This window comes from Arvicanthis niloticus, chromosome 6 (assembly GCF_011762505.2).
Source record: "Arvicanthis niloticus isolate mArvNil1 chromosome 6, mArvNil1.pat.X, whole genome shotgun sequence".
In the NCBI taxonomy this organism is placed as follows: Eukaryota; Metazoa; Chordata; class Mammalia; order Rodentia; family Muridae; genus Arvicanthis; species Arvicanthis niloticus.
The window spans coordinates 19,610,772-19,638,433 of record NC_047663.1 but is presented as its reverse complement, the minus strand read 5'-3'; the positions used below and the strand labels follow the sequence as shown (position 1 = coordinate 19,638,433).

At 43.4% G+C, this 27,662-nt stretch overlaps 1 protein-coding gene across 13 annotated transcripts; it reads right to left on the bottom strand.

The window, feature by feature from the left end:
• Positions 1-1,448: 1,448 nt before the first annotated feature.
• Gjc1 (gap junction protein gamma 1) lies at positions 1,449-25,576 on the bottom strand. 13 transcript variants are annotated; one of them, XM_076935710.1, is made up of 6 exons: positions 24,516-24,562; positions 20,879-20,952; positions 10,769-10,892; positions 10,578-10,654; positions 7,832-7,907; positions 1,449-6,506 (listed from the first exon to the last, which is right to left on the bottom strand). In XM_076935710.1, the coding sequence occupies exon 6, from the start codon at positions 6,484-6,486 to the stop codon at positions 5,296-5,298; it is 1,191 nt and encodes a 396-aa protein (XP_076791825.1). In that variant the 5' UTR covers positions 6,487-6,506; positions 7,832-7,907; positions 10,578-10,654; positions 10,769-10,892; positions 20,879-20,952; positions 24,516-24,562; the 3' UTR covers positions 1,449-5,295. The 13 variants fall into 13 exon arrangements, with proteins under 13 accessions (XP_076791825.1, XP_076791828.1, XP_076791826.1 ...); XM_076935713.1 differs by having other exon boundaries at positions 10,578-10,683; positions 10,774-10,892; XM_076935711.1 differs by lacking the exon at positions 24,516-24,562 and adding an exon at positions 23,634-24,146.
• Positions 25,577-27,662: the final 2,086 nt, after the last annotated feature.

Genomic DNA, 27,662 nt, shown 5'->3' with positions numbered 1-27,662 from the left:
TACAGTGTGACATCACACGTAAGCTGTTTAAATCCTCAAAACGGCCTTAAAATACTCAGACTCACTGTGAATCCACTCACTACCTGACAGCAAATCTACTGAAGATTCACTTTCAAGGCAGAGTCAAGGCTTAACCGCTCCAGTGGCTTTAAATGGCTCACAAGTTTATTACCAAATATGGTTGGCTGACTAGTTTACAGTCTGTGCTGCTGAGGTCAGGCCCTGTGTGTGACCAGTCAACTCTCCTGCTTCTGCTCTCTGGGAACCAAGAGTATTGGAGATTAATGCTCCCCTCTCTGACTCTTCCCTTCCTCCTCTTACAAAGGTGTCTGTTCCCAGCTCTTGAGCTCAGGGTTATAGCTTCACCCTGCTTTCACAGGGCAACCTCTTCCTCCCAATTTGGGACACTTCAGAGTTGCAGAGGACCACTGGCTCTGCCATGAAAAAAAGCCTCATTTGAGTCCAACCTGTGTAGTGAGAAATTTCTTCACCCATGTATTCTTACACTTGGAGAATGCAGGAAGAGGGGTTTTGTTTACACATCATTTTCTGTGTTAGCCATTAAGCAATTTGGGAGCGATTTTCTACAAAGCGTGGGGGAACTGGCCCAGTGGTATCTCCTGACATCCTAGTTGCCAATAGGTTTGCATTCTGAGAAAGGAGGTGCAGATCAGAGGAATCTCCTATGCTGTATTTGGAACTGACACAACTGCTCCAGAGACCACACCCCTCATGTACAGTGCTTGCCTCCAACATAGGCAGTTGACATACTAGACACAACAAATTGCTAACTCTGTAACACTAACACAGGTAATTCCTTAGCGGTTCCAAGCACCACTCCACATGACCATGTGACATAAGATTGCTGGCTAAGAGTTGACTTTTACATTCAAATTTTCTTGGTTTTTCCGGACACGTTTTCTTTGTGTAGCCCTTGCTGACCTGGAACTTGTTCTGTAGACCAGGCTAGCCTTGAACTCAAGAGACCCACCTGGCCCTGCCTCCCAAGTGCTGGGTTCTGTGTGCAGCTATCACCCCTGGCTACATTTTCTGGAACCAATATGCTACCTGCAACAACACTTAGTGCCTGGGGTAGAGATTTTACTGAAAAAAAAAAATGGAGAAAACCATTTTAAAAAATTGTTTCAATTTTGGAAGAATGTATTATTAGCCAATACTCAATAAGCCAACCCTGAAAAGCAGAATTTAACCTAGAAAGCCATGCAAACACCTGGATTTATAGTGGTGGGTGCCCTCTAACAATGCAGGTGCATGGATCAAACCCACTAAACACTGTCATTATGACATCAGCACATAAAACCTTTTCAGTCTCCATGATGTGTGGCTGGACAGAGCTCAGCCCAGGGGTTTTCACAGTGGATGGTGTCTGTGAACAATCACCATCTGTCACATATAGACTAGGTGGGAATTCTTTCCAAGCTACACTGTGCAGATACAGAGGTTTTATTTCGAGGTGGTAAGACTTAAAGAGATTACATGATTGTACAGAGATGAAGTATCCTAATACTGGAACTTTTCATTCAAAATGACCAGGAAGGGACTATTAATACACATTTAAAATCTTAGTACTCTGGGTGAGGAGTTCAACGTCATTCTTGACTACAACATAGTCAGTCTGAGGCTACCTTTGTCTACACGAGAGCTTGCCTCATAAACCCAAACCAAAACGAGCAGTTGTGTGTTTAAAAGACTTATCTTTCATAACTGGAAACGACCTTTGATTTACAAAAGGGCATTAAAGGAGATAACATACTTGCCTTTTACTGAAAGCTGGCTGGCCTAAAATATACCAGCGTTCATACATGTTATTTTTAGAAGTAGACCATCTCTCAAAAAAAACAGATGCATAAAGCATACACACATTAAAACTGGACAAGTAAATCAGATGTCTGCCTAACTGAAATACATTCTTGGTATGAATGACTGGGTCTTCTAAACCCTTGACAAGAACCACCTAAACACCTCGACACCACAGTTAGTTTGACCATGCTTTTGAAGGTCCAAAATCAGACATACCCAGTTGATAATGGTTATTGTGGTTTGGGGCTCTGCTCTCCAAACCTGGGGACTGAATCCAGAGCCTCATGTATGCCAGGTAAGAACATTTCACCTCTGAGCTGGAACTCAAGTCCCAATAATTGGGTTTTTGTTTTGCTTTTCAAGACAGGGTTTCCTCTGTGTAACCCTGGCTGTCCTACAATTCACTCCATAGACCAGGCTGGCCTCAAACTCAAGAGATCTGCTTACCTCTTGACTCTTGAGCACTGGGATTCAAGGTGTGCGCCCCCACTGGCCAGCAAAGGCTGACTACAGGGCTTGGCAGGAAGAACCAGGTGTGAGCACACATTTGGCTCACTGCTGCAGACAGTGCTGCAGCAGACAGGGCACACAAGCTTGTAAGGACATCTACTCTGATGCTGCTTCTTGAAGGACTGAGAACTCAATTGCCATTTGATAAAAAGACATATTTACAGATTCTATGTAGGATCTGAACAGGTTAAAGCAGACACTGACAGGATCATTTTACTTTTTTTTTTGAGCGTGCCTTCTTTTTTAAATCATTTATTTATAAAGGTTTTTTTTTTTTTATGTGTACAGGTATTTTGTCTACATGCATGCCTGTGCACCACATGTGCAGTTTCCACAGAAGCTGAAAGATTCCTCAAACTGAAGTTACAGCCAGTTGTTAGCTGCCATGTGGTACTGGGGTTTGATCCCATCTTCTGCAAGAGCAGCCAGTGCTCTTAACTGCTGACCCTTCTTTCCAGCCCCGGGATCATTTTTCTTACTGTGGGTCCACAGAATGTCATAAGTGGTAAATAAATTTTTTTTTTTTTTTTTTTTTTTTTTTTTGCAAAAGTCTATGTTCAAAATCTGGAAGAAGTATGCTAAGGAGGCATGAGGAGTTGGGAAATGCTTGTCATGATTAAATCTTTAGCAAGAGGGTAAAAATAAACTTTACAGTGTATGAACATAAAGAGGTGACCTAGAATAACTTTCTATAGACTTTGAGAAGCTGAAGAATTAGCTAGACCAAAAAAAAAATACCATCCTCATCATTCTGGGTCAAGAAGCAGCACTGGGGGCATTGTCAGGAACCAATGGATGATCCTGGCATCAAATGCCTTTGCCTGGTTCTTTCTGGCATTTCTGCTCCAGTCCTTCCCTCTTCACCCCAATCTCTAACCATTCCGCTGGCAGGCCGCTCTGTTCTCCCCTCGGCTCTGGGAGATGGCTGAGAGTATATGTGCATTTTCTGTCCTTCAGTCAGGAAGTCTGCTGAATGAGCTAGCAATGCAAGAACTGGGGGTTGTCTTAGCTAGACTTAGGTGGTTAAAATCGTGCCTGTCTTATTAGAATTATATGCATTTACCTATTAGTGAACTGGCTTGGAAGGACTGTCCATCAATTACTCATGATATATAAAAATATACCATTTGTTTGAAGAGTCCCCGTTAGCTCCACCTGCTGAAAAGGTCAGGGGCAATGAGAATCTTCTCTGGGCTGAAGTTTAAAGATCTTTTCAAAAGCAAATGTAAACAAATGAGGTGGGTGTGGGGAAGAGAAGAGAGCAGCAAAGGCAAACGGACACGGTCCAAGGCTGCGAGCAACAGAGAACAGGCATTTCAGATTGTTTGTTTCAAGGCAGGGTTTCTCTGTGTAGCCCTGTGTAGCCCTGGCTGCCCTGGAACTCACTCTGTAGACCAGGCTGGCCTCGAACTCAGAGATCTGCCTGCCTCTGCCTCCTGGGATTAAAGGCGTGCGCCACTATTGCCTGGTAGTACTTCAGACTTAAAGAAACAAAACACAATCCTTTCAGAATTTCAAAATGAGAGGTGTCTTGCAAAAGCTTTCTAGTAGAAAGAGCAAGCCACCCACACAAAATGCTTGCTGTTGGACCTAAAGCGCTGCTTGTGGTAACAAGTCGTGAGCAGAGACTCAGCACTTCCAGACAAACATGAATTGATGGGAAGATAAAGCTTTCCAATGTGATGTAAGAGTAAGGATGGAAAGAAAACACCACACATTACTAGTTTCATGGATATCAATCCTTGCCATTAACAGACACATATGCTAACAGGGAATGAAGGCTGCACACATCAAAGACTGGCCACGCAGACTGAACCCACACTGGCAGACCTGGGCAACTCAGACCTGTTTTACAGCATACTGTTAAAACAAAGCATCTGGGTTTAGGCTTTTCGCCATTTTCAGTACAAGTAGCTTTGAGTATTCTGAGAAATTTTGTTTGTATTTCTAATGTTAACAAATACAGAAAATATTCATGACCAGCTTTTTCAGAAACCAGAGTCAGGTTTCTGCAGAGATTTTAGGGCAAGTGGAACAGTTTCACAACTTAAGTTCCTGTGGTTCATTCTCCAGGTGCCGGGTGTGCGTCTGCTTACTGGGAGAAGCAACTTAAACTTCAGCACTGTCAGACCCATCAGTGTGACACACTGCTATCTGACCAGGGGCATCCTTGTGTATGTTTAGCAAGGGGGTAAAAATAAAGTTTTGACCAGGCATCCTATGTCTTTTAAATCAGATACACACCATCAAAGCACACAGCAGCCATACTGAGTGATTAAAAGGAAATCTGCAGTAAATCACTGACTTCCTTTGCAAACATTTTCCAAGAATGGCCACAACTCTGGTCACAGGAAAGAGAGTCCAAGATCTCAACCTCTTTCTAACAGGGATCCTCTTCCAAACACTTCAAGACTGGTGTTTCTCCCTCAATTTCCCTACAGATCTTAAATCTTTCCTGAAACATGAGAGGCACTTTTATTAAGTGTACCATCTACTAAAACTCCAGTCACAAGATAATATTTGCTAAACAAAGTAATAACATTAGCTTTTAACAGACATTATTTACAAGGATTTTTTTCCTTTAATATAAAAAAGTGTAACTACAGCAGTCCAATGTACAAATACAAAAAAAAGTTATACTAAAAAAAAATGTACCATAATACTGTACATACAAAAACTGTTCAACAAGAATGATTTAAATATATCTGTTCTTCTCTGGATCTGGAAGACACAAACTTAAAGTTCTGCAACTGCATTATTGCTGAGAACGTGTGCCTGGGAACACTGTGTTTCCCTCTCCCGACTCATCCCAGCTCCACCTTCAGAGTCCCCTGAGTTTGGATCATGAGCCAACAGCATCCCTGAAGATAACCAGAGCCAAATGTTTACTCAATGGAAGTCATTATTCAGCAAGTTGCTGCTTACCATAAACTATGAAAACCCAAGTTCTAAGCCCAACCAAGATTAAATCCAGACGGAGGTCTTCCCATCCCCTGATTTGCTACTAATACTGCTTTTGTTGGACCCAGATTTGGACCCCACTTTGGCCTTCTTTTCCCGAGGACCATGGGGGTTGTTTTGGTGATGGTAGGCCTGGATTGCTAGATCCAAGCGTTCCTGAGCCATTCTGATCTCCCGCTGCAGTGTCTCCAGGTCAGCCGGGAGGTGCTCCTCGTGGCTGCTGTACTGCTGTTCCTGGGCGATATTGGCTTTGTTTTGCTTGTAGGCAATCTTAGCATTGGACAACTCAGTGTACTGGATCTGATCTGGTTTGACAGCAATGTTATAGCCAGGGGGAGCAGATGGTGTATTCCAAGTGAAGGGATAATTATAAGCACCCGGATCATCAAGTTCCCTCCTTTTACTGTTTAGTGAGTCTCGAATGGTCCCAAACCCTAAATGAAGCATCTCCCAAATGTTAAGCAATAGGCAGAGGCCTGTGACACCATACATTATCAGAAGGAAGATGGTCTTTTCAGTGGGTCTAGAAATAAAGCAGTCTATCTTATGAGGGCAAGGAAGTCTGCTGCACACATAAAATGGGTGGACTTGGAAGCCATACAGGAAATACTGCCCTATTAGAAAGCCCACCTCAAACACAGTCCTGGCCAGCAGCTGCAGCACATAGATTTTCATGAGCCCATCCTCTCGAATTCGTCGTCGGCCATCATGCTTAGGTTTTGGTTGGCTCTGCTCTTTATTTTCTTTTTCGCTTTCTAACTCCATCTCTGGATACATCATAGGATCCTCTTCATGGTCCTCTTCTGTTTCTTCCAGAGCCCGGTGCTGTTTCCAGCGCATGGCATAGGGCTTGCTCCGAGCTGCCTTCTTGTCTGCCTCACCATGCTCCATTTTGGCAATCTTATGAATAGCATATCCCAGGTACATCACAGAGGGAGTGGCTACCAGGATGATCTGGAACACCCAGAAGCGCACGTGGGAGAGCGGGGCAAAGGCGTCATAGCAGACATTCTCACAGCCTGGCTGCTCTGTGTTGCACACAAACTTGCTTTGCTCATCATAGTAGATGGACTCTCCTCCTACAGCAGTCAGGACAATTCGAAAGACAATCAGCACAGTGAGCCAGATCTTCCCTACAAATGTCGAGTGGTTGTGGATCTCCTCTAGCAGGCGGGTCAGGAAGCTCCAACTCATGGTGGTGGAATTGGTTTGCCCTGGTAGGTGGAAAGTACCAAGCAGGGGAAATCAACAAATGCTAAAAATAGTTTTCTATTTTTGGTGCCCAGTCCCAACAAATAATCCAACCCTAACAATGTAAATTCATAGTTATCTCTAAGGACATGTAACCTGACTTGTCCCACTTCAAGACCCACAGTAGCAGATATTAGAATCTCACTGCACCTTACAGAAACAGCTTTGGGTGAGACAGCACCCTACTCCGTGTCTGTACATACAAGGTCTTGTCTGCTCTCCTACTTCACTGATATTATTTCTTAGATGCAGCACATTGTGTTTTTATATACGTTAGTGTGTTCTGGGACATGCAGACACTGGAGTAGCCATCTGGTCCAGTCATAGAACTTACCATCATAAAACGGACCTTTAGACTGGATCCATTATGAAGAGGCAGTTTACTAGAAAGCTTAAGTTTTAAAGAAGGTAACAAAGTATTAAAGTAATTAAGGAAGCCAAGAGTGGTGACATGGGCCTTTAATCCCAACACTTGGGAAACAGAGACAAGGGAGTCTCTGAGTTCAATGCCAGCCTGGCCTACAAAGTTAGTTCCGGGACAGTCAGAGATACATAGAGAGCCCCTCTCCCAAGTTTTTTTCCAAAAGTAATTAGTGAATGGTGCAGCTGCAAACAAGTAATAAAGAGTCTAAAGAGAAAAGAACCAAGGGGCACTCCCTGCTAGGCCACAGAGCAGAACAGGCCCTGGTTTTGCTTAAAAGTTCACAATCGATTTCCTTACAACAAATACTTTTCCCTACACAGGGAAACCCTGTATCGACATATGCTAAACTGATCTGTGAAAGCAACAAATCCAACCAGTAGGCAAACCCACTAAAAAACAGCTTTTTGTTTGTTTGTTTTTGGAGAAAAGGTCTCTCTATGTACTTGTGTCTGTCCTAGAACTTGCTACATAGACCAGGCTAGCCTGGAATTCAGAGCTCTGCCTCCAGAGTGCTGGGATTAAACGTGTCTTAAGGATACCTTGCTCCTATTTTGTATTTTGTATTTTGTATTTTTCAAATAGTGGATCAACTGTTGCGTAGGCTGACCTTTGAAGTCAAGACCTTCCTACCTTACCCTTGAAATGCTGGAATTACAAGTGTTTGCTAACATACCCACCTTTTAAAACAGCATTTTAAGGGATACTTTTATTCCGGCATTCTTAGACCTAGGCCTAGAATCCAGGTCACAGGATGATCCCTATTGAAACATCTGACACAAAGCACGTGTAAGTTTCCAACTTCTCTCTCTGGCTGCACTGCAGACTATGGGAAATCACAAACCCCAAGTAAGTTCCAACACTTACCTGTTAAGCAGAACTCCTGTTACCCAAAGCCTTCTTTCAGATTCTGTACTTTGTTTGTTACTTTCCCAAATTCTTTCTGGAACAGAAAAAGAAAAGATCTGGTCATAAACTTCCTCCCACAGAAAACAGTGAGTCACTAACATGTCACTTTCAAGAAGAAACAAAGTTTTCTGTGTGCTACAGGAGTCACTCAGAATGAGATGGAAATAGGCTTGACTGTGAATACCCTCTTCTCTCCTCCAAAAACAAGCGACAAGAGAAATTAACAGTGACCTAAACGTTTTTAAGTCATCAGGCTCTAAAAAAACCTGACAGAGGCTGGACAGATGTCTCAGTAGTTAAGAGCACTGTCTGCTCATTCAAAGGACCTGAGATCAGTTCCCAGCATCCACTTAGAGGCTCACAACTCTCTCTCTCTCTCTCTCTCTCTCTCTGTTAACTCTAGTTCCAGGGGATCTGATACCCACTTTGGGCCTCTGCAGGCACCAGATATGCACAGAGTTCACATACATACACCCAGGCAAAATAAATAAACTTAACTTAAAAAGAAAACCTAGGAGTGAAAGCGAATCATCAGAACTGCTGGGCAGGGGCAGTGCAGCTTTAACAGCAGCATTTGGAAGAGCAAGGCAGAGGCAGGCAGATGTCTTAGAGCTCCAGGTCAGCCAGGTTAAAAGTGAAGTCCTGACTCAAAAGAAACCAACAAAGCCACCAATTAACTTTGAAGACTCCAGCAGAAAACAGAAGCAGCGGCCCTGCCTCCTCACAGCCAAGACTTCTCACAAGGGTTTGAGCAGCCCGGCAGGAGCAAGCTGTGCAGCTCAAACACCCAGCAGCTGGCTCTGTCACTGGGACACCACCCACAGGAGGTGATTTACAGATCCAATGCCTCACAAAGTCAGGGAAAGAAAACACCTGGACTGTGACTCAAAACATAAAAAATGAATTTGAGGCCAGATTCGTCTCCAGAGTTCCAGGCTGGCTGGCTGCATAGCGAGACTCTTGTCTCAAGACAACAAAACAAACCAATGAAAGAGAAATCAGTGTCCATTATTAAAGTCTGAAAAGCTAAGGCCAAATGTCATCCATAAGACACCAACTTTGTTCACTACTATCATTTTATTTAACAAAGAAACTTAAAACAATTCCTGAGGCAGGACCTGGTGGTGCAAAACCTTTAATCCCAGCACTCAGGAGGCAGAGGCAGGCAGATCTCTCTGAGTTTGAGGCCAGCTAGTTTATGTAATATAATAATATAGATCCTATCTCAAAACAAAAAGAACCCCTGAATATTCATGGTAATTTAACAGTAACTTGGAATTTTGTTGTTGTTTTACTATGGGGGGTGAGCGGGCAGGAAGGAGTTTCCAAAACACTTATGAAACAATAACTAAAAGATTCATAGACACAGCATATGTCGAAATTTATATGTGAAAAGCTGACACATGACCCTAAACCAGTGGGTGACAAGGCAGGGTGATCAGGAGGTCAGGACCAGGGGCTGGAGGGCTGGGGCAGTGGTTTAGAGCAGGTGCTGTTGCTTTTATGAGGACCCGGGTTTAATCTACAGCATTCACATGGCGGCTCACAACCATCTGTAACTCCAGTTCCAGGGGAATCAACATCCTCTTCTGGCCTCCCCTGGTGCCAGGTGTATAGACTGTACGGAGACATATTAGCAGGGGAAAAACTCATACACATTTAAAAGAAAAAAAGAGTTCAGAACCATGACTAGGCATGCCTTTAAACCCAGCACTCGGGAGGCAGAAGCAGGCAGGTCTCTGAGTTCAAGGACAGCCTGGTCAACAGAGTGAGTTCCAAGCCAGCCAAGGCTACATAGACCATGCCAGAAAAAGAAAGGGTGTGGAGAAGGAGGAGGACCAGCCTGGGCTATACAGGAAAACCCTCAAAGAACAAAGCAAGCAGGTGGCAATACAGTTATGAGCCAGCCTGCTGCCTGCCTTCTTGCAGCTCACTCAATAAACAGTTTTGGATTTTTTAAAGGGGAATTTCACCAAAATCAGATAATACCATAGGACTTTGAGTTAACTGGGCCCATCACTTCTTCTGTCATTGAATACACAAGTTATAAGCCACATGTGCTGGTTCCTATGAAAGCCAAAAGCAGTTGGATCTCCTTAGAGTAGTGTGACAGGAGTCTGGGAACCTAACTCGGGTCTCCTGTAAGACTAGCACACACTGGTAACTGCTGACCAATCCTCCAGCCCTCCATGTCCAGCTTTTTACATGGGTACTTGTATCTCCATGCTTCTGCAGCAAGGGCTTTGACCCACATGAGCCATCTCTGCAGCCTAACAAATGAGTAACCTTGAGGATTTATAGCTACAAAAATATTTCCCATCGGCTTTGCATTTCAGACAATAACCCAACTTTTTTGGTGGAAGAAACCACAAGGCATAAAACAGCCATTTTAACATGGCCAGAATTGAGTCTTGTGTACTATTTAAAACTGAAACCTTAGAAATGCTGAGCCAGGCCAAGGGCTGAGGCTGTAGCTCAGTTGGTAGACAGAGTGCTGGCCCAGAACACACAAAGCCCTGATCTGATCCCCATACCACACAAATGAGGCATGATGGCACATCACATGTTTAACTCAGCATTTGGGATATGGAAGCAGAAGAATCAGGGGTGTGTTTAAGTTCAAGGCCAGCCTGGGATACATGAGACCCAGGAAAGGACGTTGAGAGAAAAGGAGAGAGAGAGTGCTGAAACATCTGAGCCTTACTTTCTTTCCATGGGCTTTTATAGGATCCCAGCATCATGTGTCTACATCCTGAAGTTGATGCTCTTGACCACAAATGCCTGAGAGAAGAGAATCTTGATATTTGGTCCTATATATAAAATGCACACAAATAATTTCACCTTTTTTCTTAATTCTGTAGAGGTGAGATATACCAACAACATAAGAGAAACTACCGCACTAGTGCTCTGGAGAGATGGCTGAAAGGCTAAGAACACCTCCACAGGACAGCAGCTCCCACATGCTGGTGCAGCCTCTGTAAAGGTCCAGTTTCCAGGCGATCGGATGTCCTCTTCTGGCCTACATGGTCACATAGCACAGAGTACACACATGGAACACATACATGCATACACATACATACATAGCAACCATACATATGAAACAAAACTTTAAAATAAACCAACACACACACACTTAAAATGCTTTGGCTTCCCATTATTTCCTCCAGTCTTTATCATGTAAACCCCAAATGTAAGATGGCATTGCCTGGGCTGGAGAAATGGCTCAGTGGATAAGAATTGCTGGCCTTGTAAAGGACCCAGGTTCAGCTCCCATATAAGGTTCAGAACCCAAATAAGTTACACACAACCACCTGTAACTCTTGTTCTGGTGGAAACAATGTCTTCTTCTGACCTTCTCAGGTACCAGGTATGTACATGGTTCACATATATACAGCTGAACACTCTTATAAATAAATAAAATTAATGTCTAGGGGCTGGAGAGATAGCTCCTACTGGTTGCTATTACATAGGACCCAGGTTTGGTTTCCAGCACCCACACGGTGGCTCACAACTAGCTCCAATTCCAGGGGATCTAAGGCCTTCTTTTGACCTCTGGGGACACCAGGCACACATATGATATACATGTATACATTCAGGCAAAACACTTATGCATATAAAATAAAAATTTTTTAAAATTGTAAAAAATACCTTTCTACAATAAAAAAACGGCATTATCAGGGCTGGAGAGATGGCTCAGCAGTTAAGAGCACTGGCTGATCTTCCAGAAGTTCTGAGTTCAATTCCCAGCAACCACATGATGGCTCACAACCATCTATAATGGAATCTGATGCCCTCTTCTGGCACAGAGATGTACACGCAGATAGAGCACTGATATACATAAAATAAATCTTTATTTTTAAACGGCATTATCTTACAAAGAACCTTAAGAATAAATATATGTGTTTGAATATATGTTTTGAATTGTTGCCTCCTAAACTTCACGTGTTGGAGTCTTATAGTGGCCAAGTGGAAGCTCTATAGGGGTGCTGGCCTCAGAAGCAAATTCTGGGGAGAGGAAATTTTAACAGTCTGATCCTGAACCCCGAGTCTCTCCTGCTTCCTATCTGGTAAGATGACCTGCTGTCACAATCTCCTCCTCCTGCTGCTGCTGCGCTACCTACCCTCAGACGCTCACCAGAACCAACCAGAAACTAACACCATGTCCTTGAAGCCTAAAACTCTGTGCTAAATGAGCCAATTTTCTTTGTTTTTGGAAACCAGGATTCTCTGTTATAGTCCTGTCTTTCCTCCAATCCAGAGATCTGCCTGCTTCTGTCTCCTGAGTGCAGGGATTAAAGGTGTGGCTACCTTGCCTATCTTATAAACATGATTTTTGGGGTTTGGTTTGGTTTGTGTTGGGTTTTTCAAAAACAGGTTTCTCTGTGTAGCTGTCTGGAACTAGTCTGTCCTGGAACTAATTCCTGTAGACCAGGTTAGCCTCAAAATCAGAGATCCATTTGCCTCTGCTTCATGAGTGCTGGGATTAAAGGCATCCGCCACCACTGGCCTGATAGATAAACCTGATTTTAAAAAGCAGCCTGTTTCAGCATTTTACTCTCTTTCTATAGAAATGATGTGCTTATTAACTAATTCTAACATCTCATAAAGTGGGGGAAGGGCAATCTTTCTAAAGAACTTCCATGGGCTTCCAAAGGATTAGCAGAACCACCACTAATTTTTTTTAAAAAGACTAAAGTTCATGGTGGCCCATAAGTTAAAACAATTCACACACCCACATACATACTGAAAAAAGAATCATGTTTGCTTATATAACAATTATTGGACCAGAAACCAAATATACTATTTTTAGTCTGTTTTCCAAGTAACTTATGATATAAATCTACCTTGTTTTATACTTCTAGCAATCTACGAGTGAGTTACATTAGACCAAAATTCATAACATTTTTCTGTTATATACTATTAGAACCAAGCAAAATCTTAGTAAATTTTCCTGTTAAACAGAGTTCAAAGGATTTTTCAAAATTAAGTGTAAAGCACACATTTGGAGATTCTTAGGTCGTCTATTCCTGGGTCTCCATAACCTCGAGAGCAAGAGTTGGACAATGTGTGCAAGTTGTCCAAGATCATCTAATGACTGAGTGCCGTAAAGCCAGCATTTGAAGCCAGCCAGTGTTGCTCTACAGTTTGGCACTTCTTAGTGATGACCTGTGCTATTACAGCTGAAGTGCAGCTCGTAAGTAATGTTCACTGAGCATGCTCAAGGACCTGGTTGGATTCCCAGCATCACTCACAAACCCAGCACAAAAGGGACCACATACAGGTTTCATGTAGAAAGGACTTCAACCCAGTCCTTGGAATCTGATTTATAAAAGATAAACTCTCAGGGCTGGAGAGATGGCTCAGTGCTTAAGAACACTTGCTATTCTTGCAGAGGACCCAGGTTCAGTCCCCACTACCCTCATGGTAGTTCACAACCCTCTGGAACTGCAGTTCCAGGGGCTCTAACAACTTCTAATCTCCTTGGGCACCAGGCATGTAAGTGGTACATCATGCAAGTGATGAACAGATGTACATGCATGCATAACACTCATACACATACAATAAGATACATATGAAAAAAGGACACTGGCCTTTCTTAAAAGAAAAAAACATAAAAACACTTGCTAAGAACAGGAAATTTCAGAGTTTAAGATTTTAAATGTAGAATAAATCAACCTAAAGCTTAAGAACAAAATAAAAATTCTCCAAGACTCCTTGCAACCCATAGGGACAGAATTGCTAACTAGGGTAATGTCTGGCCATTGAGAAATTAGTACATTCACAGTTTGTGAACAGCAAGGCTGAGTCAACTGTTAAAGGGGAGATACAGACTGTTCATACCAAGTCCTGAGAGCTGTGTCTGGACTCAAGGCAAACTAAACATATTACCATGATTATTATGAGTGCCTCAACTTTTTATCTTGACACCTCAACTTGACTGGGCGCCCCTAAAAGACAAATGCCAGACCCTTACCTCAGCCAGACCCTTACCTCAGCATCTCAGACCAGGGAAAAATACATTTGAAGTGCTAACTACACTAATCAGTAAATAAACAGATTTCTCTAGTACCTGCCTTCATCCCCTTTGTTACAATTTTTTATTCTTTTCTTCTTGATTCCTATTTCATCAGTTTGTCTAAGAAAGAGAGGAAGTAAGCCTGGCAGTGGTAGCACAACATTCAGGGGTCAGAGGCAGAGGCAGGCAGATCTCTGTGAGTTCAAGGCCTTTGTGGTCTACAGAGCCAGTTCCAAGACAACCAGGGCCACACAGGGAGACCCTACCTCACTGTGTTCAAAATAATAAAACAAACAACAAAAACAAAAAAATGGAGGGAGCGAGGGAGAGAGAGAGGAGAGAGAGGAGAGAGGAGAGAGGAGAGAGGAGAGAGAGAGGAGAGAGAGGAGAGAGAGGGAGAGAGAGAGATAGAGAGAGAGAGAGAGAGAGAGAGAGAGAGAGAGAACACCCCCATGAGGCAGTGACCTCTGTGGCTGGCTTAGGCAGAACAAAATGCTGTATAGAATCTAGTGTCAGGCTAGACGTTAATTAAGCATTTTACTTTCAAGTTTCAGTTTCTTGTCTTTGTTCAATGTTTTTTCAGAAACCCGTTTGTTTGGTTCCCTGAGACGGTTCATTTTGGCAATGGCTCTTTAAAACCTGTATCTTAAGTTATCTGGCTCTCAAATTCTTTTTGAATGTGATTAGCCTTCTCTATTTACTACATGTTTGGTTGTTTGGATTTGCAGCCTCTCTGTGCTGCCCTTGGCTGGCCTAGAACCTGCTTGGCTTCCTCTTCCTACCCCAGAATAAACACAATCATTTACTGAAACAGTTCAAGGGAACTGTGGGGTGAGCAGTAACTATCGCACCATTTCATTCCTTTTCTTTCTTTCTTTCTTTCTTTTTCTTTTCTTTCTCTCTTTCTCTTTCTTTCTCTTGCATTAATTGATCTTCCAGAGAACCAAACAGGCTCATAACCACCTATTACTCCGGTCCTAGGAGAGATCCGATGCCTTCTTCTGGTCTCTGCAGGCATAAGACATGTATGTGGTACACAGACATACATGTAGGCAAAACACCTATACACACAAATTAAGTAAATTTAAAATTAATTTTTAAAAGCCAGATGAACCCAAAGTAGTTCAGCACTTAAGAGCAGTGAACAGTATATCCTGCTCTTAGAGAGGTCCAGAGTCCAATCCCCAGTACCCAATCAGATGACCTCAGCTCCAGATCTAGCACTCACACATACATACAACCCACCCAGAGATACACATGTATACACAGAATTACAGATAGAATCAATCTTTTTTAAGAGTCAGACAAGTTAGCTATGGTAGCAACGTTTATAATCACAGCACTCAGGCTGCTGGAACAGGACATCATTAGTTGGAGGCAAGCTTGGGATATAACACGATCCTATGTCTGTCTATGTGTCTTAATTGACACTGGGGGGAAATCTGTAAAACAGTAGTTTTTCACTCCTTAAATAATACACAGTACATGACAGAGAAGCCCGAGGAGGGAAACAACACAAGACCTCTGATTATCTAAGCTAACTAGAGGGTTTCTAGAGCAAGAAGGAAGAAATACACAAAGCATAGTAGCCTTTCCGAGTCGAGGAGACAGCCCAGAGAGGCAGAAGCAGGAGGAACTCATAGATCATGAAAAGTAGGCTGAAGGTGGGCACACCACACAATTCCGTTTATAAAAGCACCTTTCCTGGGATGAGTGTGGTGCACCTTTATCCCAGCACTGAGGAAACAAATACAGGTAGTTCTCTTAGCTCACAGTCAGCAAGAAACATGGTGAGACTGTTTCAAAACAAAATAAAAATACTTAAAAACCCTCACTCTTATTGATTTCCTTTGTTCTATCAAGTTAATTTTTTCCCTGACCATATCTGTCTTTGCCTCTCTCTCTCTCTCTCTCTCTCTCTCTCTCTCTCTCTCTCTCTCTCTCAAGACAGGGTCAAATGTATTCCAGGCTAGACCTGAGATTCAACGTAGAGCTAAGGTACCCCCCATCTCTACCTCCCAAGTACTGGAATTAATGATAACTTGTCAGCCAAGAGTTTTCTGTGTCACTGGGTACAGAACCCAAGGGCTTGGTGGATGTTATGTGAAAGATGGACTCATTAGGTGCCACACCCTTAGCCTGGCAGTCAATACTTTAAAATTCCAATTTCTTTTCTAAATAAAAACAAAATCTAACATGAACTAAGTGATTGACTCTTAACCACAAATTTTGTGAAATTGAGAAGGTTCTAGGTGCCAAGGACAGGGATTTCAGAATGTGAGCCAGGAGCTTCAGGGATCAGGTCTTTCTTGGTACTTACTCACTAAGACCAGAGGAGTCTCAAATGCCCCTGGAGCATTACAGGTGGCTGGGAACTGAGCTGAGGTACTCCGCAAGAGCAGAACACGCTCTTCACCACCAAGCCATCTCTCCAGGCCCTCTTTCCATAGTCCCAATTATGACATAAACAGAGAATATCAAACTAATTGATTCCTAAGGTTCTCAGTGCTTAATATTATCTTTGGCACAATAAAATTAATAAAATAAAAAAGTTAGATAAAATTCAGCACTCCAGAGTGAGGAAGGAAGCGATGTAACAGCGGTGACATTAACAATAACAAGATGTAAAATTTTCATAGAGATATTTCCCAAATAGGCATTTCAGAAAAGACTAAATTTAAAAAAAATTCAAGACGGGCTTGCCATGATCCCAAGGTATGGACCAACGATCTGGGCATCCCACAACAAGAGCTGAGCAATCCACTAAGAATGGAGCCAGTGACTCATCCCTGAATGACTATGCTTTATTGTGTAGACAAAGAATCAATTAAAGGGTTTACAATGAAGTTTTGTTTAACTGGAACATTTTAAGTGGAAGTTAATTGCACATCAGTGATAATAGATGCCTAATAACTAGCTGGTGACAATTTCTAAAAAAAAGAATTATGGCAGCTAACTGGCAAACAGTAATCTATGTGGCATAAACACGAAAAAAACTTGTTTTCTAAACTGTTCCTGGCTATGAACAACATTTGAGAAACACATAATATAATTTATTATGAATCAAATTATAAAACCTTCTGAAAAGAGAGGCATCTGAAATGTTGGCTCTATAAACCAACAAGGAAATAAAACACACCATTGTGGGCTGAAGTGCCAATTTACACTGGCAAAGAGCCATTCTGCTTGAATTCAAGAACATTCAGGAACCAGCTGGAAACGTATGGGATAGCACATTCATCCACGACGCCTCTTAAGTGGGGCATCTGCATTCAGAGAGGACAGTACTGGCTCCACGTCTAAAACAGCGAAGATCAGAGCAAGACTCTAAACAGTGTTCAGTCTTGGAAAATAAACATTTCCAATGTTAACTAAGCCTGTGGCCGTTCTCACATCATACAACAATGGCAACTGTCATCTGGTATACCTCTTGCAGATATCGGAGCAATCTTTATCAAGAACTGAAATAGTGCTGGGCACAGTGGAACACTCGAGGCAGAGGCAGGATAGTCCCTGTTCAGTCAAGGACACATGGTCTACACAGTCTCTCAAAAAGCTACTCTTCCCCAAGAAAAAACTCAAAAACACCATCTTTTGATCAGTAATACTACATTTGTAATTACTATAAGAATATTTTATATAACTTGTTATAAACCTCTATAATGAAATAATATACAATGACTTTGAGCTTTTGACTTTTTTACCCTTTGTGGTAAGGGTAGATTGAGAAAAAAGGTTTCACTACATCACTGTGTAGCCCTGGCTAGCCTTGACTCTCCTGCCTCTACTTCCTAAGTGCTAGGATTACAGCTATGTGTCAACCCACATCTACAACTTTTAAAATATATATATATATATATATATATATATATATATATATAATTATTTTTTGAGTTGCTACAGAGATAGCTCAGCAGTTAAGTGTTTGCTGCTCTTGCAGAGGATGATGGTTCAGTTCCCAGCACCCACACCACAGCTCAAAACCACCTGTAACTCAAGTTCCAAGGGATCTAATGACCTCTGAGGACTCCTGAGCACATGTGGTACACATAACATACACTGGGCACACATATACATAAAGTCAAATAAAGTTATTTTAAATACATTATCTGTAAGCCAGTAAGCAGAGCTCCTCCGTGGCTTCTGCTTTAGTTCCTGCTCTAGGTTCCTTTCCTTACTTCTTGCCATGACCTTCCTCAGTGATGAACTGTTACTAGGAAGTGTAAAATGAAATGCCACCCACTCCAGAAACATTATGCAATTTTGATTTTTTGGTAAATTTACTGAATAAAATATGGTAAGATGAAGAAATGGGGCTAAGGTGTAGCTCAGTGGTAGAGCACTTGCCTAACATGGGCAAGGCTTTATGTTTAATTCCAGCAACAGGGAGGGAAAAAGATGCACAAAAACAAGCACACTCCTTCATGATTTTCACAAACAGATTCATATAGCCAACATGGAGAGGAAGCAGAAACCCTACTAGGAAGTCAACTCAGCGAGTAGCACAGGCCTGACAACCTAACTTCAACCCTGAGGAAACTCATGGTGGCATGTATCAGTAATCCCAGCATGCCTACGTGGAGATGAGAAGTGGACAGAGAAGAGCCCAGAAGCTCAAAGGCAGTGAACCTGGGTATGTCGCACAGCAGAACATCAAGAAAGACCCTGCCTCAACAGGGTTAAGACAGAACTAACTCCCAAAACTTGTCCTATGACCTTCATCTGTGCATCATGCCATGAGCCTGTCTACATACATACATACATACATACATACTACACACACACACACAAATGCACAATTTAATTTTCTAATTTAAAAAAAAAGGAAATTATCACACCTAGTATTTGTTTTGTTTTTAAATTGCTGAGTTTTTGTAGACAGCATTTCACATAGTCCAGGCCTTAAACTTCCTATGCAGCCAAGAAGGGCTCAACTCCTCCTCGCCTGGCCTCTGTCTCTGTGTGCTGACATTACAGGTCTGTGCTGCCACAGTCAACCCAACAGTCCTGAAAACTCAGTCTCTACTGATTTTCATCCAGTATTTGGAAGGAATATACTTTTATTTGAAAAACTGATTAAAACATCCACCAGAGGTTAAGGATTAAGATCAGGAGAGTAGAGCACTTGCTTAGCACACAGGAGGTTCAGGGCTTAATCCCTCTACACATATACAGTTTTTTAAAAATCAGTTTCAAGTATGAGTTCCATTTAATGTTTATTTGCAACATGAATGTTATACGATTTTCATCTTCTAATCACTCTCTTTCATATCAAAGGCTCTCTTGTCGGAATATCCACATGCCATGAGATCCGGTTTAAGCTCAATGGACCTATTCTGTAGTATTAATATATGGTCTTAGACATGCTTCTAAAACCCAAAATGTTACTTTTACAGCTTTTACGATTAGCTATTAGAATTTAAGAACACTACTCTGTATACAGATCTCCTTTTTCTTTTTCCTATCTTAAGAAATTATGCTCATATATATGCAGTTTCAAACCTCCAGAGTGTGTGTGTGCAGGGGTAAGTTTCCCCATGAAAAACATACAGAGCAATTATAAACAAGGCCCCTAGTTGTTGAGAGCTCTGCTGTGGCTCAAATAATAAAACTATCTCTCTAAATACACACTGCAGGATGTGCTGCACACCGGGAACCCCAGGACCTGGGAGGTAGAGGCAGCAAAAGCAGGACTTCAGGGCTATGCTCAGCTACATGCTAAGTTTTATATTAGTCTGGGCTACATGAAACCCTGCCTCTAAATACCCAAAATGAAAAGAGAGAAAAGGCTTTGTAACCTGTGTGCATCATCAGCTTTCAACGACAAAGATAAACCAAAAAAAGGAGGATGGATGGGTTTTGCTTATGGTATTAGCTTCAGCCAGCATCATGTGGCACCATTTCTCGGGACATACATAGGAGAGTGTGTGTGTAAGAACAGGACAGCACCCACATAGCACCCAGGAAGCATAAAGACAGAGGAAGGGACCAGGGTCAAAGTACACCTCCAAAGGCATACTGTCACCTCCTAAAGCGTCCATAATTTCCCAACAGCACCATCAGCTACAGACCAAAGCCTTCAACTCATGCTTAGGGGAACACCTAAGATACAAACTATAAATCATACATACATACTTTTTCATAGACATATTGTTCACTTTAATATTCTAGGTTTAAGTACAATAGGACGCAAAGGCTTCAGATACATAAAACTCATTTTTTCCTGAGAGATCTCTGCCATTCCTGTCTTAGCGTTCTATTGTGAAGAGACACCATGACCACAGCAACTCCCTCTCCCTCTCTTTTTCCAGGCAGGATCTCACTGTGTAAGAGTAAGAGTCTTGGCTGTCCTAGACTCCGTTTGTAGGCCAGTTTGGCTTCGAACTCATGGGGATCTGCCTGACTCTGCCTCCTGAATGCTGGGATTAAAGGGGTGAGCCTCCACCAATCATCTCCATGGCAACTTTTTAAAAAAAGATTTATTTATTTTATTTATATGAGTACACTGTAGCTATCTTCAGACACACCAGAAGAGGGCATCAGACCTCATTACAGATGGTTGTGTGCCACCATGTGGTTGCTGGGAATTCAACTCAGGAACCCTGAAGAGCAGTCAGTGCTCTTAACCGCTGAGCCATCTCTCCAGCCCCCTCCATGACAACTCTTATGAAAGAAAGCATTTAATTGAGGCTTGCTTACAGTTTCAGAGGTTTAGTCCATTATCATCAACCAGTGTTCTCAACCCCTGAGCCATTTCTTTAGTCTTGTTCTGTTTTGTTGAGATAGGGTCCCACTATGTAGTCCCTGGGTGTCTTTGAACTCACAGAGATACACTTGCCTCTCCCTGCCAAAGTGCCAGAAGTGAAGGCAAGGGCCACACGCCCAATTAAAAAGAAATATTTAAACTGACCAACCACAACAAAACAGCACTATATTCATATATAAGACCACTAACATCAAAAAATAGTATATAAACAAGGTGTACACACCTATAATCCTTAGCACTTGAGGTTAAAGCATGTAGACCAGTTCTGAGATCAACTTGGGCTGTACAGGGGAGACTCTATCTTGGAAAAACAAAACAAAAACAAAAAACAAAACAAACAAACAAAAAAAAAAACAAGAAAAATACACAGAATGTAATAATAGCAAGGCTTCCAGGTAAATGCACTAAAGTTTTATCAGAAGTATTTTACTACACCAAACAACTATAAAGAAAAAAATTAGTGGGCATCAATGTGCCAAATACATAAATGAAGTAATTATAAGCTAGATGCCAAGGGTACTGAGAGCAAAAACAAGATATTACTCTAAATATTACAGAACACACTATACAATCTAATGGTGACATAAACACACAAATAAGCAATATTTCCTAGGAGAGTGTTGTATTTTTAGTCCCTGGGCTAAACTAGAAAGAGGAAATAGGTTTCTTTTTTCTATTTAATTTCACTTCTTAAGTATTTTACTCATGTGTATATCTGCAAAACACCTATGTGCTTGTTGCTTTCAAGGTCAGAAGACAGCACTAAGATACACTCAAGCTGGAGTTATGGATGGCTGTAAACTGCCATGTCAGTGTTGGGCACTGAACCTATGTCCTCTGCAAGAACAAGAGTTCTTAACCACTGAACCATGAGTCCAGCCCTCAACGGTTTCTTGACAGAGTAAAGGACAAAGAGTTGCTTCTGGAGGGAAGAAAACAGATGTAATACACACAAAGACTCTGACTGAGATTTGAACTCTCGGGAACTAGGGAAAAGACAAGTGAGACACAGATACACAGAATAAGAGAAAATGTGTAAGCAGGGCTGGGGGTGTAGCTCTGTGGCAGTGTTTGTCCATCATGCCCTGGGTTCAATCTCTAGTACAGAACAGAAGGAAAAGGAGACAAGTATATAGACAAGCTAGAGGTGTAGCTTCGTTAGTAGAGTGTTTCTTTAGCATGCAAGATGGTGTAGGCTGGATCTCCAGCACTGTCTACCAACGGGACACTGTAGCATATACCAGCAATTCTAATTCTATGAGCACATGGGAAAAAGGAGGCAGACTGCCACGAGTTTGCAGCCAACCTGGGCTAGAATAAGACCTTGTCTCAAAAAACAAACAAACAAACAAACAAACAAACAAAAAAACCCCATAAACCTCAGAATATATCCGGTAACAAAGACAGAGATAAACTAGGTTTAGACGGAGAAGACAGTAAGACCAAGATCCTCAGGTAAAGACATGGCCAACATCAGAGAGGGGACAACATCCTGAGGAGCTGGAGCAGAGGGTGGAATCTAAGTCCGCATAACTACCTACTCTGGATGGGCAATTAGGAATCCCAGGTCCAAGAATGAGCCCAAAGGAATTCCCTAAAAATAGAGTCTAACTCCACTTAACTCCAAGCATTCTCAAAAGGTATGTTACAAGTCATTGTGAGGTTACAATTAATTCAGTCACAACCAGTTAGATCCCACAAAGACACAGATAAAGCAAGCCACAGAAGAACGAGTTAGACACTGTTTACAGGTGAGAGGATAAGAATAGTATGTAAAATTTATTTCATTTCCATAGGGGAAACAAACTTATTCTAAAAAAGTTTGTGCATGTTTTTTTCAAGGATCTTAGATAATTTCCAGATTGCCGAACTTTTTTTTTTTTTTGCACATTAAAAGCACTGAGAGGGGGAAAAAAGGCTGGTCCTCATCTTTTGTCTCCTCAATTCCTAGCTCTGTCCCATACAAGTACTTAATGGGGAAGAAGATTGCTGGGGTACAGCTTAGTGACAGCACATACTTGGTACCGCCTTCAGGACCACAAAATTTGTTGAATGAACTACCTATAACACATCATTCTGGAGAGTCAAGCGGTAGGGAGTTCAAAGCCACCCTGGGCAGCATACCAAGTTCCAGATCAACCCATACCACACAATGATACCCTGCTTCAAAGAATAAAACTAAAAAGTAAAATGTAATCTTTAATGAGCTCATCCCATTGTTGTAGGAAACCCTTTGGGTAAACACATTCCACGGGTCTGTAAGCTAACCCTTTGCCAAGGTGTGCTGCCAGCCAACTCCAGACTTTGTAAAACAAGAATTTACTGCTGTATGTGAGCCAGTATTCAAAACCTCCTCATCCGTTCTTTAGTAGTATAGGGTTCTCCAAAGGAACAGAATAGGATGAGACCACTGTCTTGAGACCATAACAAATCAGAACACATCTGCAGACCTTATAATGCCAGTTTTCTCTCCAAAATGCCCTTTGCCCACAGTGTTCTGCAACAGAAGACCTGGTGTAACAAAGCTTTTTACCCTTTACCCAGAAGAATCCGTTCTAATTCCTTTCATTCTGCCATTACATGGCCCTAAAGAAACTCAAAGTAAATGCAAATAAATCCCTGCTGGCCCCAAACAAAACCTGCAATTTTAACAAAAACTCACAATTAATTTAGTTACAAGTTAAGCAACCAAATTTGTGGGGACTTTCTCTTTGTTTTGCATCCTTGCTCTGAAAAATACCCACAAACTGTTTACAGGGGAAAGGATTTGATTCCAAAATTACATTATTAATCCTCTTCTCACAGATACCCATGTACTACAGACAAACTGATTTCTGCTTAACAGAGAATTAAAATCTTTCGTTTACATGGCTTTGTGCAGCGCTTTCACATTTATCCACTTGTAAGGGTGCACAACAAAAACAATTACGTTTAGACTTAAGACACATACAAGATAACTTATCCAGAATTTGGTCTACCTTGAGTTCCTCGATTGCAACTAGTGTGGACCAGAACAAAATAAAGCCCGGGCACAATGAAATCTGTAGCGCTGCCAGTCCCCGAGGACCAAAAATGTCTTTCAATGACAAAACAAATAAACAAACTCATCCACTTCGCAAAAGAAAAGCAATTCCAAATAATCCGCAAAGCGGCGGCGGGGAGTGGGGAGAGGACCCCAAATTCTAAACACAAGTCACGTAAATCTTTTCAACTCGAAACTCCAAACGTAGCAGCCAGCCCAATCACAGCATTAGCGCCTCCTCTCTATTTTCAATCTGGAGAGTCAACGAAGAACAATTAAAAAAAAAAAAAAATCCACAGCAGAGCTCCAAAGTTTTACGAAGTGAGGATAAAGTCATCTCAAGTAAAGAAAAGGCGTCCAGCAAGAGACGACGGGCCGGGTCCTCCCGCCAGTCCCGCTCCCGCTCCGCAGCGCTCGAACCAAACCTCCAGTAAAAAAAGAAAATAAAAAAACCTCCAAGGGGGACGGAGGACCCGCCGGACCCCGCAGCACGCCGCCGAGGAGCGGCCGCGGCCGTCAGACAAAGGCTAGCCCGCCCAGCGCCTGCCCGCCCGGGGCCCCCAACCGCCCCGAGGAGTTGCGGGAGCGCCGCCGCCCGCTCCCGGCCCGCCCGAGCCGTTTCCCTCCCAATTTGGGAACCGCGCGCTCGGGGGACAAAGAGGGCGGGCGCGCCGGCGGCGGCGGCGGGACGCGGGTGGCGACGCCCCTCGGGGCTCGGCGGGCCCTCCTTCCCGCCCTGCCGTCCCTGGGAGCCCGGCCCGCCGCCGCCGCCGCTTTCGAGGCGCCTCAGAGTTCGCCCGGCCGCTCCCGGCCCGGAGCCCCTCAAGCCGCCGCTCACCCGGCGGTGGGCGCCCCCGAAGCCGCCTCCTCCGCCGGGCCTCGGCCCGTCCCGCCGGCCGCCGCCTCATGGGCCCCGCGTCGCCATCACCTTCGCCGCCTCGCCGCCACCGCCGCCGCCGCCGCCTTCTTCGCCTCAGCCCTCAAGCCGAGGCTGAAGCCGCTCCGGCCGCGCCCGCCGCCTCCCTCTCTCCCGCTCCCGCCGCCGGGACCCGCGGGGAGGCGCCTGCGCACTGCGTGCCGCGGTGGGGGTGGGGGCGTCCCGTCTCGGCCTGGGAGCGGGGGCGCGGCTGCACGTGCGCCTCGAGTGGGAGGGGGCGCCCGGGGCGCGCGGCCCCGCGCCGGCGCCAACTTTCCGTGGCCGGCCGCGCGCGTTCCCGGGCGGTCCCGTACGCGGTGGGGCGCGCGGTGGCGGGAGGACCCCTGCTCGGGGAGCCCGGGTGGGCAGCTGACTTCGAGCGCCGCGGGCTCATTTCCTGTGGCGTGATTCCCGGAGGAGCCGGCCACTGACGGCGTGATGGAGACACGCCTCACCTGAGTTTCCAGGGTCGGACCGTAGAGCTCCACCGTTATCTCGTGCGCTAGGTCAGGGCCTTGGTCCAGCGGATCTCGGGATGCTCATGGCCGTTCTAGGCTCTGCTCTGCAGTTACTCGAAGAACCTCCGGGGCTTCTCGGCCAACCATCCCCGCCTGGTGGAATCATGGTTTTTACAGGCGTTCTGCATAGTTTTGAGGTCCTGGATTTCTCGGATTAGGAAGACCCTAATAGGCCATTTCCTCTTAACCCCTTGCATCCCAGCAGGATCCCAATTACAAGACTTTTGAAATGCACATGGACAGGAATTCCCCTGGTCGAAACTGCCAGTAAGAAAAGGAAAACTGGAGCTGGAGAGATGGCTCAGCGGTTACGCAGTTTGTACTGCTGTTGCAGAGAATCTTCAACACCCACGTTTGGTGGTTCACAACCACCTGTAACTACAGCCTCTGGAGGATCCGACTCTCTCGGGGCACCAATATCTATGTGCACATACCTATACACAAACCCAGAGACAAATAATTAAAAATAATAAAAATTAAATCTTTTTTTTAAAGAAACGGGAAATTCCCCTAAATACTTTAAATAGATTGAGACTGGTTGATGAAAGGCAGCTTACCCAAGAGATGGGAGGGGAGGGCCATTCCTGAACTCTAGAATTACAAATGGATAGGCTTTTTAAAAAAGTTTTGCCCCTGGCCAGGGAAGAAATTAAGCACTAACAAGTAAGGCGACTTGCAGGTCAAATTTCTCCTGAAGCTAGGTGCTAAGGGCTAGTTCACAGGTTGGGAACCAAAAGGGATGGGCCGCACCCCACCCCCACCCTCTGAAATTTTGTTTGGCTGCTATGATGTGTTTCCAAAATATGGAAATTGCCCACATTTTTTAGATCCTGTCTTCTGGCTTCTCTCTAAAAATCAAAGAGTGTGCTCACTTTGAGCCTTAATCTTCCTTTTTGTTATTCTGTTTATGAAACAAGGTCCCATATAGCACAGGCTGGTCTTAAACTCAACAGACGGCTGAGAGCTAGCTTTGAACTCCTGATGCTCCTGCCTTTGTCTCTTGGGAGGTGAGATCTTAAGACAGACAGACATCACTAGGCCACACCTGTGCTTTGAACCATTATTTGTTTGCTTCTCTTTTTTTTGAGATGGGCTGTCTGGGTCACCTTGGCTGTCCCAGAGCTTGCTATGTAGACCAGGCTGGTCTAGAACTTAGAGAGATCCTCCAGCTTCTACCTCCTAAGTTCTAGGATTATAGGTAAGGGCTACCCATGGCCAACCGTGAGCCTCTGTCTTTATGTGATAGCCATTTCTGATCCACATTTGATTTATTGAGAACTAACACACCCCCACTCGGCTGCTTGAGCCTTTTTCATTCCTGAAATGGCTTGGCCTCTGAGTATCAAAGTTCTCCAGCCAGCCTTTCCCAACATTACTTCTCTAGAGATAGATTTCAAGTGGCAAGTGTGAAGAACTTTTAAATACATGTGAATATGAATGAAAAAAATATGTTGGGGGTGGGGGGGCTGGGGCATAGCTCAATGCTAGAGCTCTTACCCAGGATGCATATGGCCTTGGGTTTAATCTCGGGCCCCCTCTGCCCCCTCCTCTAGGGAAAAAATATATTAAACACAGAGGACATCATTTAATATGTTGACTAATATGTTAAAACCACAGCTTGTACACACATGTAAATTGGTATAAATCACTTTGGAGAGCACATATCCACTAAAGTGTCAACATATGAATACACTAGAACTGTGGCAATTCCATGGGACTTCTGCAGAAACACCTACAGGTGTTCACCAAAGTATTTGTGGAAGAGTGTAATAGCCAAAAGAAAAGAAAAAAGAAAGAGAGTAAGAAAGAAAAAGAATAGACTCAAAATACCCATCAACCACAGAACAGATAAATGCTACTATAATCATACATTGATACAATGTGCATCAATGGGAATCAACTAAACTGAATCATTTAACCTCATAGAAAGATTCCATTTATATATAGTTTGAAAACAGGCAAAAGGCATCTTTGCAGCTAAGTGAGAATTGAAGGACAGTGCCACAAAAGGGGCATGATGGGACTTTTTTTTTGGGGGGGGGCCTAATTGTTCTGTGCTTGATCTAGACTCAGAATACACAGGTGGATGGATCTAGTTGATACGTTGAGCTGTAAACAAGTTTTATTTTTCTTTCTTTCTTGGTGCTGAGACTCAAATTCAAGGCCCTTGCATGCTAGGCAGCTCTCTACCACTGAGCTATATGTACCCCAGACCCTGAACTATATACGTGTGTGTGTGTGTGTGTGTGTGCGTGTACATGTGTGTGTGTGAACTGCTCTCTGCTTTATATTTTGAGACTGAATCTCTCTCACTTAACCTGGAGCTTGTTGATTCAACTAGACAGACCTGCAACCAAGCACCAGTGTCTTAGTTAGGATTTTACTGCTGTGAACAGACACCATGACCAAGGCAACTCTTTTAAGGACACCATTTAATTGGGTCTGGTTTACAGGTTCAGAGGTTCAGTCCATTATCATCAAGGTGGGAGCATGGCAGCATCCAGGCAGACATGGTGCAGGAGGAGCTGAGAGTTCTACATCTTGTTCTGAA